Source organism: Cherax quadricarinatus, chromosome 75 (genome assembly GCF_038502225.1).
Source record: "Cherax quadricarinatus isolate ZL_2023a chromosome 75, ASM3850222v1, whole genome shotgun sequence".
Lineage (NCBI taxonomy): Eukaryota > Metazoa > Arthropoda > Malacostraca > Decapoda > Parastacidae > Cherax > Cherax quadricarinatus.
Window position 1 is genome coordinate 7,860,465 of NC_091366.1, and position 17,080 is coordinate 7,877,544.

The 17,080-nt window shown below is 40.0% G+C and overlaps 1 protein-coding gene across 8 annotated transcripts in view; it reads right to left on the reverse strand.

The window, feature by feature from the left end:
* Bruce (BIR repeat containing ubiquitin-conjugating enzyme) overlaps window positions 1–17,080 on the reverse strand; it is a 231,818-nt gene that overhangs the window by 183,865 nt on the left and 30,873 nt on the right. For all 8 annotated transcript variants that reach the window (XM_070101002.1, XM_070101006.1, XM_070101005.1 and 5 more), the window contains exons 6-10: window positions 12,343–12,562; window positions 10,583–10,958; window positions 7,465–8,564; window positions 5,002–5,152; window positions 286–456 (exon numbers count right to left, since the gene is read on the reverse strand). In XM_070101002.1, the coding sequence (XP_069957103.1) occupies window positions 286–456; window positions 5,002–5,152; window positions 7,465–8,564; window positions 10,583–10,958; window positions 12,343–12,562 (2,018 nt within the window). The remainder of the gene's footprint in view (window positions 1–285; window positions 457–5,001; window positions 5,153–7,464; window positions 8,565–10,582; window positions 10,959–12,342; window positions 12,563–17,080) is intronic.

Sequence of the window (17,080 nt, forward strand, 5' to 3'; positions counted from 1 at the left end):
ACATATTTTATTAAAAAAAAAAAATAAGAAATTAAGTACCGTTCTGCTTTCATACAGGTTACCTACTGTATATAACTAGTCTGTGAATCTTTCCAAGACAGTGTTACCATGCCTTGCAAAAAACTACAAAAATATGACTTTTGTGATAAACAGATTATTTGTTGATAGTACAATAGTTGAATATATTTATCTTTAATTCTGGTACCTACAATGTAGCCTTATTTAATTCATTCATTACTACTATCTTACCACATCGTAGACTTTCACAAAGTAGCTAAGTCTTACGCATGAGCTCTGGCTCTCGGGTTAGCGCCGGCGTTGCTGCAGAAGGCATAGATGCAGCTGAAGTTGTGCTTGAAGCTGCAGTGTCTGCCTCCTTGCCAATGTCTGTATCTTTGCGCAACTGGATCAAGTTCACTCTGCCGTCGTCACAACTAACACAGAGTCGCTCCAAGCCTGTTAAAACAGCTGCATTAACTTTAACATATAAAATTTTTACTTACAAACAGTATACAGTCACATATGCATTATTATAAATCTGGATTTGACAAGTGAGTGGAGGCAAGTGTTTTTTATAATTTTATGTGCTTCTGAAGTGTGAACAAGATATTTATGAAGGAATTCAGGGAAACTAGTTTGCCAGACTCAAGGCTGGAGGTGCGAAGTACAGTGCCTGAACTCTGATGGAGAGGTGGGGATATTGCAGTTCAGATGGTCACGTGTACTTGGTATATGAATGTTCAAATGCCACCTGTTCTCCATTCTCTCTGATTGTAAGAGATTAAAGTTCCCTTCACACCAATATGAAACAATGTTTGCTCCACAAAATGTGAAGTCACATATAGTCTACTATATAATGTTCTCCACTTGGGATCTTCATTAGTTTGCCAAAATAAAAGTCAGTAGAGTTTTTTCTTCTTCTTTTTACTGTTAAATTTACTGGCTAAGAGTTGTTATCCTACCTCAGCTCATTTCAAAGCCAAAGTCCTATCTAAGGTTCATTAATACTCCTTGGGAGGTGACCCACAACAGTCGACTAATGCCCAAGCTAGGTGATCAGGGGCAACCTGGGCCCCTCCCGTCTGTCTTTCATATCACTGACTTAGAAAATTCAAACCAATTAAAGCCAATACTCTTCACTTATGACACCATTCATATTTTCCAAAATACTAACTCAACTGTCCTAAACATACTGTATCAATGAGCTCAAAAAATTTACACTTGAATTACAGCAACAACCTCAAACACTATTACATATTACAGAGTAGATGAAAAGGACACACCAAAACAAATAAGCCTATATTTCATTGCTGCACATCATTCTTCCTATGGAAGGCTGTTTGGTTCACTGATACATGAAGTTGCCACATCTAAATTTTCTATGCTTGTTTCAAGGTGTTTGGATGGACAGTTTTGTTTATTCATGTTATCCAGTATTATGGTAGTTCATAGAGACGAGTTAGCTTTTTGTTATTTTTGCTGTATATGAAATGTAGTGGGGAGCCTCCACCACCTAGGATATTTTCTATTTTGTAAGGGACTTTTTTGGCATGCAGGAGACAAAACATGTAAGACTTGCCCATAAATAATTAGGCAGTCCCTAGTGAGTGCAAGGTTGCAACTATGTGATTAAACTTAAAACTGGTGAGATCAGCTCAAGTTCAACCCAAGAACAAAGACAAAATAAAAGTAATCCAGCACTCCTTGGAGTGAAGGCAAGAAAGATACATTACAGGTTATACATAGAAAATTCTAGAGGGGCTGGTCCCAAATCTACACACCAAAATTACTCCCTATAAGTGCAAAAGGCTCCATGGGGAAGTGGAACAGAAATCTTCCTCCACAAGCCATGCGTGTCGTAAGAGGCAACTAAAATGCTGGGAGCAAGGGGGCTAGTAACCCCTTCTGTACATATTACTAAATTTAAAAGGAGAAACTTTCGTTTTTCCTTTTGGGCCACCCTACCTCTGTGGGATACAGCTGGTTTGTTGAAAGTAGTAGTAGTGCAAAAGGCTCAGTACAGTCCAAAATACTGTACTCCTGATAAAAAGAGGTAATTCAATGTGTGAAAAAAGACCCAAAACCTTTCAACACCATCCCTTTATATACAAGAGGAATTACCAACAGACTTCTGGCTATCTTCAAGAGGCAACTTTTTAAGTTTCTCAAATTAGTTCCTGATCAGTCGGGCTGTGGTGCCAACATTGGACTGCATGTACCTAGCAAGCAAGTGACCCCAGGAATAAATTACAGGCAAGAATCAAGTCAAAACAAGGCTAGAAACTACCTAGCAGGATCAGTAATGACAAATTGATAAAAATACTTTTTCCTTGAATAAATACTGACACTTCAAATGGAGTGACAGGGTTCAAACCTGGAGTTTGTAGGTCCTAGAATTACTAGCCTGGCACCTCAACTAACTGCACCAATAATTCTAAAGCTGTGATATCAGCACCTACATCGGTGGGAACCAGCTGATGTGTTAAAACAAAAAACTAGAACCATGATTTCCAACCAAGTTACATTCGTTCATTACGAAATTTCAGGAAACAAATATACAGTGGATCCCCGCATAACGTTGGCATCGCATAGCGTTAAATCCACATAGCGATACATTTCATCGCTAAAATTTTGCCTCGCATAGCGCTAAAAAATTTGCTCAAGGCGATTCGTCCGAGACGCGTCCATGCGGCCTGAGCCAGCCTCACTTGTTCTGCCAGTGGCATTGTTTACAAGCCAGCCTCCGCGGTAACATTCAAGCATACAATCGGAACATTTCATATTATTACAGCCTTTTTATAGTGATTTCACCTGAAAAATAAGCGACCATGGGCCCCAAGAAAGCTTCTAGTGCCAACCCTACAGGAATAAGGGTGAGAATTACTATGGAGATGAAGAAAGAGATCATTGCTAAGTACGAAAGTGGAGTGCGTGTCTCCGAGCTGGCCAGGTTGTATAGTAAACCCCAATCAACCATCGCTACTATTGTGTCCAAGAGAACGGCAATAAAGGAAGCTGTTCTTGCCAAAGGTTTAACTGTGCTTTCGAAACAGAGATCGCAAGTAATAGAAGATGTTGAGAGACTGTTATTGGTGTGGATAAACGGAAAACAGATAGCAGGCGATAGCATCTCTCAAGCAATCAGAAGTGAAAAGACTAGGAAGTTGCACGAGGATTTAATTAGAAAAATGCCTGCAACTAGTGGTGATGCGAGTGAATTTAAGGCCAGCAAAGGTTGGTTTGAGAGATTTAAGAGGCGTAGTGGCATACATAGTGTGATAAGGCATGGTGAGGCTGCAAGTTCGGACCAAAAAGCAGCTGAAAAATATGTTCAAGAATTCCAGGAGTACAGAGACAGTGAAGGACTGAAATCTGAACAAGTGTTTAATTGTGACAAAACAGGCCTGTTTTGGAAGAAAATGCCAAGCAGGACCTACATTACTCAGGAGGAAAAGGCACTCCCAGGACATAAGCCTATGAAAGACAGGCTTACTCTTCTCATGTGTGCCAATGCTAGTGGTGATTGCAAAGTGAAGCCTTTATTAGTGTATCACTCTGAAACTCCCAGAGCGTTCAGGCAAAAGAATATCCTCAAGGATAATTTGTGTGTGCTGTGGAGGGCAAACAATAAGGCATGGGTCACTAGGGACTTTTCTATGACTGGTTACACCATGCATTTGCCCCCACTGTGAAAAATTACCTAACTGAAAAGAAATTAGACCTTAAGTGCCTCCTGGTGTTAGACAATGCCCCTGGTCATCCTACAGACTTGGCAGAGCAACTTTGTGGGGACATAAGCTTCATTAAGGTGAAGTTTTTGCCTCCTAATACCACTCCTCTCCTGCAGCCCATGGACCAGCAGGTTATTGCAAACTTCAAAAAACTGTACACAAAAGCTCTGTTTGAAAGGTGCTTTGTAGTGACCTCAAACTCAATTGACTCTAAGAGAGTTTTGGAGAGATCACTTTAATATCCTTAATTGTGTAAACCTTGTAGGTAAGGCTTGGGAGGAAGTGACTAAGAGGACCTTGAACTCTGCTTGGAAGAAACTGTGGCCAGAATGTGTAGACCAAAGGGATTTTGAAGGGTTTCAGGCTAACCCTGAGAGGAGTATGCCAGTTGAGGAATCCATTGTGGCATTGGGAAAGTCCTTGGGGTTGGAGGTTAGTGGGGAGGATGTGGAAGAGTTGGTGGAGAAGGACAATAAAGAACTAACCACTGATGAGCTGCTAGATCAACTTCAACAGCAAGAGGCCACACCTGAGGAAACTGCTTCGGAGGAGGGGAGAGAGAAATTTTGAAGAAGTTGCCTACTTCAAAGATTAAGGAAATCTGTGCAATGTGGCTTAAAGTGCAAACCTTCATGGATGAAAATCACCCTCAGACAGCTATTGCAAGCCGTGCTGGTGACTATTACACTGACACTGTTGTGAAACACTTTAGGAAAGTCATAAAGGAATGAGAGGTACAGGCCACTATGAACAGATATGTTGTGCGACAGAAGTCCAGCGACTCTGAAGCTGGTCCTAGTGGCATTAAAAGAAGAAGGGAAGCAACCCCGGAAAAGGACTTGACACCTCAAGTCCTAATGGAAGGGGATTCCCCTTCTAAACACTAAAACCATCCAGTCTCCCCTCCTCCCATCCCATCAATCACCACCACATCTTCAATAAAGGTAAGTGTCATGTAACTGTGCATGTTTTCTTAAGTTTGTGTGTATTAAAATTAATATTTCATGTGGTAAAAAAATTTTTTTTTTCATACTTTTGGGTGTCTTGCACGGATTAATTTGATTTCCATTATTTCTTATGGGGAAAATTAATTCGCATAACGATAATTTCGCATAACATTGAGCTCTCAGGAACGGATTAATAGCGTTATGCGGGGGTCCACTGTATTTCTAAAACTAAAATGTCTTTACATTGGTCAGATTGGAGAAATTGGGAGGATTGATTATTGTTTCACACCATTATAGTGAAGAAAAGGCTATTATTGACTTACTGTTACAGTAGACCACATTGTTGAACTGACGGCCTGAAGGCGGCACAATGTGATGAAAGAATTCCAAGGTTGAAAGTGACAACAGTCGTAAGGTTCCATCCATGGTGATGCACGCTGCTATCCCATTTATTCCACAGTCATTGTCACTAAACTGTTGAAAGCATATTATAATCTTTAATTTGATAACACAATAGTAAGTGCACATATGTAAACATTGGCCAGAGATTCTTTATGTTCACTCAGCAGCAGTACAGTTTTGAAATACTCCATATAGAAGTCAAAAAGAACAGGAGATACATGCAAACTCAATTGTAAAAATAACAATTTTGAGAATAAAAATGATTTCTTAAGAAAAAAAAATAGAATCTGCACAAAGAAAAGATAAGATCAAGAAAGGCTTTAGTAAGTATAAGGAGATGAAGTGGCCATTCACTGGCCTTAATGATGAGGAAATGTGCATCATCATCAACAAGAACATTAGTAAAGAGATTCAACATCATGGCTTAGCATGTTAGAAGTATCACGGGCTGTACAAGTTCGATGAAGTGTTAAGTATCTGAGGTGAGCATGAGAAAAAAAAATAAAAACGAAAAAACTGACAGCTGTGACCCACAAGGAGGAAAGAGGACGAGAGATCCTCTAGAACAAAGGTTCCCAACCTTTTCTATGCCCCACACCCCAAGTAAATGTTTGATTTATGTTACACCCATACAAGAGTAACATCACATTTGCATAAAATGCAAATATAAATTAAGCAATTATAAAAGTTTTTGGTAAAATAAGAGGAATTGTGCTTTTCATCAGGAATCTTTTGTGGCACCCCCTGAAATGCAATCTCCCACCCTCCCTGGGGGTGCATGACCCCCAGGTTGGGAACCACTAATCTAAAAGAGATAATGGGATGCAGAGGAACACCAGGTTGTGAGTTTTAGAAATATCAGAGAAATAAAGCAGAGGGAGGTCAGAAAATACACAAATGCTTGAAAGATCAACATCAGGTAGATGGCATTAAGAGGGAGACAAAAGGAGTGTTTCAGTCTCATGTGCGAGTTATTTGTGTACTGTTCGAGTCACAATATTGTGCCTTTTTTTTTCTGAAAGGAGTGTGGTTGTGAGCTAGTGAGCAAGGACTCTGCTTTTCAGAGGTAATCCTCTTGAATATGGAAAACCACCAAAATGATTGTCAGAGATAAAATTATTAGTACTGTATATTCAAATCTAAGCAAGTTGATAGCAATAAAGGTGATTATTCTTAGAAATAAATGCTTTCAAAGGCAGGGATGAGAGCACCATGAATGGCAGATGTGTCAGGAATACATTGAGAGTGACCCTGGTGATAAAAAAAAAAAAAAAGAGGAGCTAATGAGATAGGCACTTGGCATAATGCATGTAAGCAAGTATTGAGAGTAGCCTCAATGTTAATAAGGAATAAAATCTACCCTGCTAAAGTAAGTGCAATAGCATTTATAAAATATATGAATGATAAAGTAAAGTAAAAGGACACAAGTGCAACTAATGTGACATTTTATTGTGGCAACGTTTCGCTCTCCAGGAGCTTTGTCAAGCCGATACAAACAATATATGGACACAGAGGGTATACAAAGGCTCAGAGTTAGGTGCAATTAAGTGAGGTACCATTTTGATGTTCATTAGTGGTGATAGTAGTAGTAGTAGTAGTGACAAAAGTTGTAGTAGTAGTAGTAGTAGTAATACAATATGGTAGAGCAATTAATTCGTACATGAGTAAAAGGATATAAAAGCTATTACTTGGGTCACATAAAAATAGGTTAGACAAATATAGACTGGAAAGAGGCAGCTTGTTTCAGTGTTCACTCTCTGTAATGTGCTTTGTGTAGTATAACAGGAGAGGCTATGTGATGGCAGGGTTTACTCTTTTCAGGAGGATTCTCGCTAAGACTTCAGAGATGGTGAAGCTGCCGTTGTTTTGTTTAATTGTATTTGAAACAGCGATCAGTGCTGATTCGAGGCACTTGCGTCTGCGGAAATTAGTTTCTTTGATCACTAATTGGGCGTCACTGAATTTCATGAGATGACTGGTGGAGTTTCGGTGTTGTACACAGGCGTTGTTCAAGCTATCGTTCCTACATGCGTAAATGTGTTCAATGAACACATTTACTCATCTACCATATTGTATTACGCTCTACCATATTGTATTACTACTACTACTACAACTTTTGTCACTACTACTACTACTACTACCACTAATGAACATCGAAATGGTACCTCACTAGTATTGCACCTCACTCTGAGCCTTTATATACCCTCTGTGTCCATATATTGTTTGTATCGGCTTGACAAAGCTCCTGGAGAGCGAAACTTTGCCACAATAAAATGTCACATTAGTTGCACTTGTGTCCTTTTACTTTACATATTGCCGGTAATTCTATCAACATTATTACAATGACAAAGTATAAGGTAAATGGTGAACAACACACTACAAACCTCAGGTGGTAGAAGCAGCAGTTTCTTGGGCACAAATTCATACGATGTGAGAAGTTTAGTGTTGACAGGTTCTTCCTGTAACACAACCACCTCGCTGCCCTGACATACTCGGTACACAATAACAGCGCCAAATACTTCCCTCGTCCCTCCCACCGCACCATCACTAGAGTCTGCAGGCACACTCGCCGAGCAGCTGCTGCTTGCTGAACCATCACTTCGGCTCAGTGTGACAACAACATACTCGCCACAACTTGTAGGTACTATCTGGTTGACTGTTAAACGCAGCTTCACACTGTTTAACTTATGCGGCAGAGGAATGCACTGGATGCACTTGGGCTCCTTTTTTATACCATTCTTTGGTTGAGGCTCAGGCATAACCTGATTATCTTTGACTTTTGACTTAGATGCTGAGACTGATCCCACTTGGGAACTTCCCTTATTTTTCACAAACATATTAGGTGGAGGAAAAAACATTTCAATATCATTATGCAATAGCAATGGTGGATCCGACCACAGGTGTTTAGTCTTTGGGTGAGTAATTATGTTCGTCTGCCCAAACGTCCCAACTTTAACGGTAGATTTTTTATAGGGTCCCTGGGTGACTGATTTAGTAACCACTTTATTGCTGCTCATTGGCTGTGGAGCATTCACATTGAGGTCATACACTAATAAATACGGTACGAAGTTCTGCTGACCAGCAGATGCCGAGGTAGACACAACTGCAGGATCACTTAATGATGCAGACTCAGACTCCATAGCAATACAGTCCATGTCATTTTCCTCTTCTGTCATGGATCCTCTCCTAGACGAGTCTAATTTCATTATGTCTAAACTCTCGGCTTCTCTTTGGGTAGCTTGATTCACATTATTTAGCACCTGAACCAGTCCCACATCACAAGTTTCCTGACGATCTCCACTGGATGTGCCAAAAAGTTCGTAACGCCTCAATCCTACCCCAACCACTAAACAAGATCGAACAGAGGACAACAGATTCACAGTTGCCCCCTTTAGTCTTTGGGACACTTCATTTGGATCTGCTAAAATACACAAAGAGGAAACTCTCACGTCGTGGGATGGTCGAGGGGGCGCAAACAACTCATCTGAGGGAAAAAAACATATCCATTAAAATTGTTGAAATACAAGTCATATTACAGTACTAAATATTGTCATCTAATTTCCTGATACAATATTACTAAAAAAAATTACAATGACATAAGGTCAATGCAAATTCTTGTAATGCATCCTTAAAGTAAGTACTACTGTATAATCATCATCTGTATTTCTTTTGTACCTTCTTCAGTACATAAAAATACATACAGATTCACATGATGGAAATGAACAAGTTTCTGCTCCATTAACATATTTTCCACAATATACATAAAAGTATTTATTGTTAAGAGAAACTTTCATTTTTCTTTTTGGGCCACCCTGCCTTGGTGGGATATGGCCGGTTTGTTGAAAAAAACAAATTTATTGTTGCCCCTATGCCCAATATCCCACTACAGTCAGAGTAACTTTCAAGACTGTACCTTCATACACCCCATAACCCATATTATGATTATAATCAAAAAAGAAGCGCTAAGCCACAAGGACTATACAGCTTCCCATAACCCATAGATACTCAACATCTAAGATACAAACCATAGGGTTATGTACAAAAAGAGCTACACTGCATTTAAAATTCATTGAGAACACAGTTACATCCAAAATTAAATTATAAAGCAGGCCCATCAACACTTCCCACAAGCCTGTCTGGATTGAAGCACATACATTAAACTTGTTAACCTGTGACTGTATCTAACAGCCTCTTTCTCATTAATCTCCTCCTGCTGCTTTCCCCTATATCCCTCCTTTTCCCTTAATTGCTTCCTTAACCCCCTCCTTCCCTTACTCGCTTCCTTCCCCCCTCCTTCCCTTACTTGCTTCATACCCCCCCTCCTTCCTTTCCTCCCTACCTTTCTCTCCCTCTTACCTCTCTACCCCTTCCTCCTTTCCTCTCTTTAACCCTGACTTTTTCTCCTCTCCCACTCTTCCCCTCCTTTAGTCACAAAGCATAACATTTGTTAATATGATTACTGATGGTACTGCCACAGTTAAGCCATGTAAAAACTTCACTGTTTAAACCACAATGACCAACACCACCCCAAAGTCATGCCTGGGTCCAGCACCCATCATAGTAACCTGTTAAGTTCCTGTGAGCAGTAACCACCTTCCCCCCTCCCCAGAACAAATTATTTCTATATATGTATATTTTTTTTTATTCTCCATGGGGAAGTGGAACAGAATTCTTCCTCCATAAGCTATGTGTCGTAAGAGTTGTTGAAAGAGTGTGTTGAAAGATTTTTTTAATATACTGGCAGTCTCCCACCAAGGTAGGGTGACCCAAAAAGAAACACTTTCACCATCATTCACACTACTGTCTTGCCAGAGGCACTGATACGACAGTTTGGATGTCACTAAACAGCAAATATCCCAAACCCCTGGCACTGTACTTCCCACATCCAGGACTCAAGTCTGGCTAAACAGTTTCCCTGAATCCCTTCATAAATCATCACTCTGCTCACACTCCAACAACCTTGTCAAGTCCTAAAAAACCATTTGTCTCCACTCACTCCTATCTAACATGTTCACATACACCTGCTGTATTTCTGTGTATTTCTACATATGCACAAATAACGAAACTTCTTTCAATAAACCAGCTGTATCCCACCGAGACAGGGTGGCCCAAAAGAAAAATAAATGTTTCTCTTCATAACTTTAGTAATGTATACAGAAGGGGTTACTAGCCCCTTGCTCCCAGCATGTTAGTCACCTCTTACGATACGCATGGCTTACGGAGGAAGAATTCTGTTCCATTTCCCCAAGGAGATAAGATGAAATAAACAAGAGCAGGAACTAGAATGAAAACAGAAGAAAACCCAGAGGGGTGTGTATATATATGAATGTATATGTATGTGTAGTGTGACCTAAGTATAAGTAGAAGTAGCAAGACATACCTGAAACCTTGTATCATGTAAGACAATTGCAGGTTTCTGTTTTACACTCACTTGACAGGACAGTAGTACCTCCCTGGGCAGTTGCTGTCTACCAACCTACAACCTAGGATAATGAAACTTACCAACAGCTATATCATCAAGGGGCAGCTCTACGACTTGCGATGTAGGCGGAGGAGGGGGTGGGGGAGGAGGGGGAGGGGGAGGTTGAGGAGGGGGTGAGACTGAAGGAACAGGTGGTGTCGATGGTCCTGGTGACTGGATGCTCAAGGCGTCAGTTTCTACAGAGAGCCCAGCTTGAGTATCAGACTCCGAATACGGTCCAGCATGATTGGTATCATTTTCACTATTTGTTGAACCGTTTTGTTCCTCTTCTCCCCATGCCCATGCCTCACAGGGGGCTGGTGGCTGCAGAGGCATATCCGTATATCCTATCGTGTCCGAAAAATGCTTATCTAATATTGTAGAGTCAGAGGGATCTATTGAAAAATTAACTTCTTTCTGAAATAGAAAATATATATTTTTAACAAGGCAATTATACTCACTGATTTAATCTTATCTGTAAACATGCTATGTCCTTAAATACATATACGTAATATTTATTGTCCTTGTAATCTAAAGTTAGGATTAAGCTTGCCCAAAATTCTATGCATAACCACTGGCTTGCCACATGAATTATCAAGTGTCTAAAAATAAATAAATAACAAAAAGGCACAATACCGTGACTGGAACAATACACAAATAACCCGCACATAAAAGAGAGAAGCTTACGACGACGTTTCGGTCCGACTTGGACCATTGACAAAGTCACTTTGTCAATGGTCCAAGTCGGACCGAAACGTCGTCGTAAGCTTCTCTCTTTTATGTGCGGGTTATTTGTGTATTATCAAGTGTCACCCATTTCTGTATAAATAATGTATCATGTGGAAATAAACTCTGAATCTGAAAAGCTTTTACATTTCATTTCAGCTAAAACACTTCAAAGAAACAAATTTCTCAATTCACAGGTACAGAACAGAAATTAAATTACCATAAGCAAAGTTCATTACAAATCAACTCACTGTGCATGTAGGTTAGGTTAGCAACAAATACTTAGGTATGTTTGAGACTGATTCTCATAGCCATATTATTGCATACAGGAGGGCTCCACTTTACAGTACTTCGTTTTACGGCACTACGCTAATGCACCGGTTTTCAATTACAGTATACTCATTCTTCATTTATTCAAACTTCCTCCAGTAAATATATTCACCACTCACTATAAGCTAAGGACAAAAATATTTTAAGGTAAGTAATGTGTGTACTGTATATGAATTTTTTTAGGCCTAGCTCTATTGCTCACTTAATATATGAAAGTGTAAATATGTTATCAGGCTTTTATATGCAACTGAAAGTAAAAAAAAAAATGGCTGTTTCACTTTACGGCAGTAGCCCAGAACCTTATCTCCTGTACTAGTTAAAGATTGCTCTGAAAATTTCCAGAGTATAAAGCCCACTGGATTTTCTTAAATATAAAAAAAATATGTGCAAGGATTCTAGTGATGAGCTAGCAAAGAGAAAGTCACCACATTCAACCAAGTTATTGTTTCAACCAACCGGCTATCACTGAAGTGTTCAAAGTGTACTTCTAGTTGAGAAGGCTGAGGATAAGATGTGCTGCCAATTCCTTATACACAAACGAATTAAAAAAAATAGTTTAATACTTCTCATATTTTTTGCTTTAATAACTCAGAAGGAACCTTTACAGTGTAAAACATTCTATACTAGAACCTGCTCTATACTTTTTTTATGTATCACTTCTGATAATATATTATAATGCACACTAAATATTTTCTCTGGCTCCTTCACATTTTGGTCATTAGTAGTAGATACTTTAAAAACTTACCTTTAACTGCTTAGCTGTATTCCACACTACAATACTGCCATGTTTAGTTGCAGAAGCAATGAACTGATGACTATTAGTGTGGCTTAAAAATGCCACCTCTTCAGTGCGTTCACTGTGCGTCAGGGCAGGACTTGTGGCATATGTGACAGACAGCGGAACATTATTGGTGTATTCCCCCTTCACAAATGGGCAGTTTGGCGAGTGACGTTCGTGCTCCGACCTACAAGGGATAAAGATAAAAAAAAAATCCGAGTTAGTGTACAGAGTGCATTTAGGTAAGTGGTAAATATTATTTTCTATACATAAGGGTGACACACTGAGCATCTCTTGAAGTTACTGCCATATACGTACTCTGCGTAAGTGAAGATTATAGTACTAACATTGTGATTTTAATAACTTACTCTAGTTTCATATGAACACAAGGATGTATTATTGCAAAAATGGAATACAATATTGACAAGATGAGGAATTACATATGCAAAATCTGGGTATCTATTTCAAATAAAGATACCCAGGAGTTGCACACATGTAATTCCTCAACACAAGGCAGGAGCATGTCAACTCTCAATTAATAAACAAATACATATGGATTAATAATGACGACAGGCAGAAGTGAAAAAATGTTGATGCCGTGCGGACACCTAAAATGAAGAGTTCAGCAATGATACATTTTGAAATCACTTAAGTTTTGCTTCGAGCTATGACATGACGTTTCTTTTCATTCATAACTTTCACAATGAATTCTTTCTTCACATCCATACAACACCCATACACATTCACATATACAAGCTCTAAATTATCCCTTTTCAAGTTAATGTACACAGTAGGAACAATTACTAGAACCTTGTTCCCAGCATTTTAGTCATCTTTTAAGACACATTGCTTACTTAGGAAGCATTCCTCTCCACTTCTCCATGGAGATAAAAGAAAACGGTATAAAACAAGAGCTATTAATTAGAAGGAAGCTCAGATGAGCGTGTGTACACATGTACAGTCGTCCCTCGTTTTTCGTAATTAATCCGTTCCTGGAGCTACTATAAACGAAATTTACGATTTGCGAATCAATTTTCCCCATAAGAAATGATGTTTTTTTTTTTCAACAAGTCAGCCATCTCCCACCAAGGCAGGGTGACCCAAAAAAGAAAGAAAATCCCCAAAAAGAAAATACTTTCATCATTCAACACTTTCACCACACTCACACATTATCACTGTTTTTGCAGAGGTGCTCAGAATACAACAGTTTAGAAGCATACACATATAAAGATACACAACATATCCCTCCAAACTGCCAATATCCCAAACCCCTCCTTTAAAGTGCAGGCATTGTACTTCCCATTTCCAGGACTCAAGTCCGACTATATGAAAAAAACCGGTTTCCCTGAATCCCTTCACTAAATATTACCCTGCTCACACTCCAACAGATCGTCAGGTCCCAAGTACCATTCGTCTCCATTCACTCCTATCTAACACGCTCACGCACGCTTGCTGGAAGTCCAAGCCCCTAGCCCACAAAATCTCCTTTACCCCCTCTCTCCAACCCTTTCGAGGACGACCCCTACCCCGCCTTCCTTCCCCTATAGATTTATATGCTTTCCATGTCATTCTACTTTGATCCATTCTCTCTAAATGACCAAACCACCTCAACAACCCCTCTTCTGCCCTCTGACTAATACTTTTATTAACTCCACACCTTTTCCTAATTTCCACACTCCGAATTTTCTGCATAATATTTACACCACACATTGCCCTTAAACAGGACATCTCCACTGCCTCCAACCGTTTCCTCGCTGCTGCATTTACCACCCAAGCTTCACACCCATATAAGAGTGTTGGTAATACTATACTTTCATACATTTCCTTCTTTGCCTCCATAGATAACATTTTTTGACTCCACATATACCTCAACGCACCACTCACCTTTTTTCCCTCATCAATTCTATGACTAACCTCATCCTTCATAAATCCATCCGCCGACACGTCAACTCCCAAGTACAGTGGACCCCCACATACCGTTGGCATTACATAACGTTAAATCCGCATACCGATACATTTTATCGCTAAGATTTTGCCTCGCATACCGCTAAAAAACCCGCTCAACGCTGTTCGTCCGAGACGCGTCTAATGTGCGGCCTGAGCCAGCCTCACATGTTCCGCCGGTGGCATTGTTTACCAACCAGCCTCCGCGGTAACATCCAAGCATACAATCGGAACATTTCGTATTATTACAGTGTTTTTGGTGATTTTATTTGCAAAATAAGTGACCATGGGCCCCAAGAAAGCTTCTAGTGCCAACTATAGAATTACTATAGAGATGAAGAAAGAGATCATTGCTAAGTATGAAAGTGAAGTGCGTGTCTCCGAGCTGGCCAGGTTGTATAATAAACCCCAATCAACCATCGCTACTATTGTGGGCAACAAAACGGCAATCAAGGAAGCTGTTCTTGCCAAAGGTTCAACTGTGTTTTTGAAACAGAGATCGCAAGTGATGGAAGATGTTGAGAGACTCTTATTGGTATGGATAAATGAAAAACAGATAGCAGGAGATAGCATCTCTCAAGTGATCATAAGTGAAAAGGCTAGGAAGTTGCATGAGGATTTAATTAAAAAAATGCCTGCAACTAGTGATGATGTGAGTGAATTTAAGGCCAGCAAAGGTTGGTCTGAGAGATTTAAGAAGCGTACTGGCATACATAGTGTGATAAGGCATGGTGAGGCTGCCAGTTCGGACCACAAACCAGCTGAAAAATATGTGCAGGAATTCAAGGAGTACATAGACAGTGAAGGACTGAAACCTGAACAAGTGTTTAATTGTGATGAAATAGGCCTGTTTTGGAAGAAAATGCCAAGCAGGACCTACATTACTCAGGAGGAAAAGGTACTCCCAAGACATAAGCCTATGAAAGACAGGCTTACTCTTCTCATGTGTGCCAATGCTAGTGGTGATTGCAAAGTGAAGCCTGTATTAGTGTATCACTCAGAAACTCCCAGAGCGTTCAGGCAAAAGAATATCCTCAAGGCTAAGTTGTGTGTGCTGTGGAGGGCAAACAGTAAGGCATGGGTCACTAGGGACTTTTTCTATGACTGGGTACACCATGCATTTGCCCCCAATGTGAAAGATTACCTAACTGAAAAGAAATTAGACCTTAAGTGCCTCCTAGTGTTAGACAATGCCCCTGGTCATCCTACAGACGTGGCAGAGCGACTTTATGGGGACATGAGCTTCATTAAGGTCAAGTTTTTGCCTCCTAATACCACTCCTCTCCTGCAGCCCATGGACCAGCAGGTTATTGCAAACTTCAAAAAACTGTACACAAAAGCTGTTTGAAAGGTGCTTTGTAGTGACCTCAGAAACTCAATTGACTAAGAGAGTTTTGGAGAGATCACTTTAATATCCTCAATTGTGTAAACATTATAGGTAAGGCTTGGGAGGGAGTGACTAAGAGGACCTTGAACTCTGCTTGGAAGAAACTGTGGCCAGAATGTGTAGACCAAAGGGATTTTGAAGGGTTTCAGGCTAACCCTGAGAGGAGTATGCCAGTTGAGGAATCCATTGTGGCATTGGGAAAGTCCTTGGGGTTGGAGGTTAGTGGGGATGATGTGGAAGAGTTGGTGGAGGAGGACAATGAAGAACTAACCACTGATGAGCTGCTAGATCAACTTCAACAGCAAGAGGCCAGACCTGAGGAAACTGGTTCGGAGGAGGGGAGAGAGAAATTGAAGAAGTTGCCTACTTCAAAGATTAAGGAAATGTGTGGAATGTGGCTTAAAGTGCAAACCTTTTTTAATGACAATCACCTTAACACAGCTATTGCAAGCCGTGCTGGTGACTATTACACTGACACTGTTGTGAAACACTTTAGGGAAGTCATAAAGGAACGAGAGGTACAGGCCACTATGGACAGATATGTTGTGTGACAGAAGTCCAGTGACTCTGAAGCTGGTCCTAGTGGCATTAAAAGAAGAAGGGAAGTAACCCCAGAAAAGGACTTGACACCAAGTCTTAATGGAAGGGGATTCCCCTTCTAAACACTAAGACTCTCTCCTCCTCCCATCCCATCAATCATCACCAGATCTTCAATAAAGGTAAGTGTCATGTAACTGTGCATGCCTTTTTCAGTTTGTGTGTATTAAAATTAATATTTCATGTGGTAAAAAAAATTTTTTTCATACTTTGGGGTGTCTTGCAAGGATTAATTTGATTTCCTTTATTTCTTATGGGGAAAATTCATTCGCATGACGATAATTTCGCAGAACAATGAGCTCTCAGGAACGGATTAATATCGTTATGCGGGGGTCCACTGTATCTGAAAACATTCACTTCTTCCATACTCCTCCTCCCCAATTCGTTATCCAATTTTTCTTTATCTAAATCATTTGATACCCTCATCACCTTACTCTTTTCTATGTTAACTTTCAACTTTCTACCTTTACACACATTCCCAAACTCATCCACTAACCTTTGCAATTTTTCTTTAGAATCTCCCATAAGCACAGTATCATTAGCAAAAAGTAACTGTGTCAATTCCCATTTTGAATTTGATTCCCCAAAATTTAATCCCACCCCTCTCCCAAACACCCTAGCATTTACTTCCTTTACAACCCTATCTATAAATATATTAAACAACCATGGTGACATTACACATCCCTGTCTAAGACCTACTTTTACCGGGAAGTAATCTCCCTCTCTTCTACACACCCTAACCTGAGCCTCACTATCCTCATAAAAACTCATTACAGC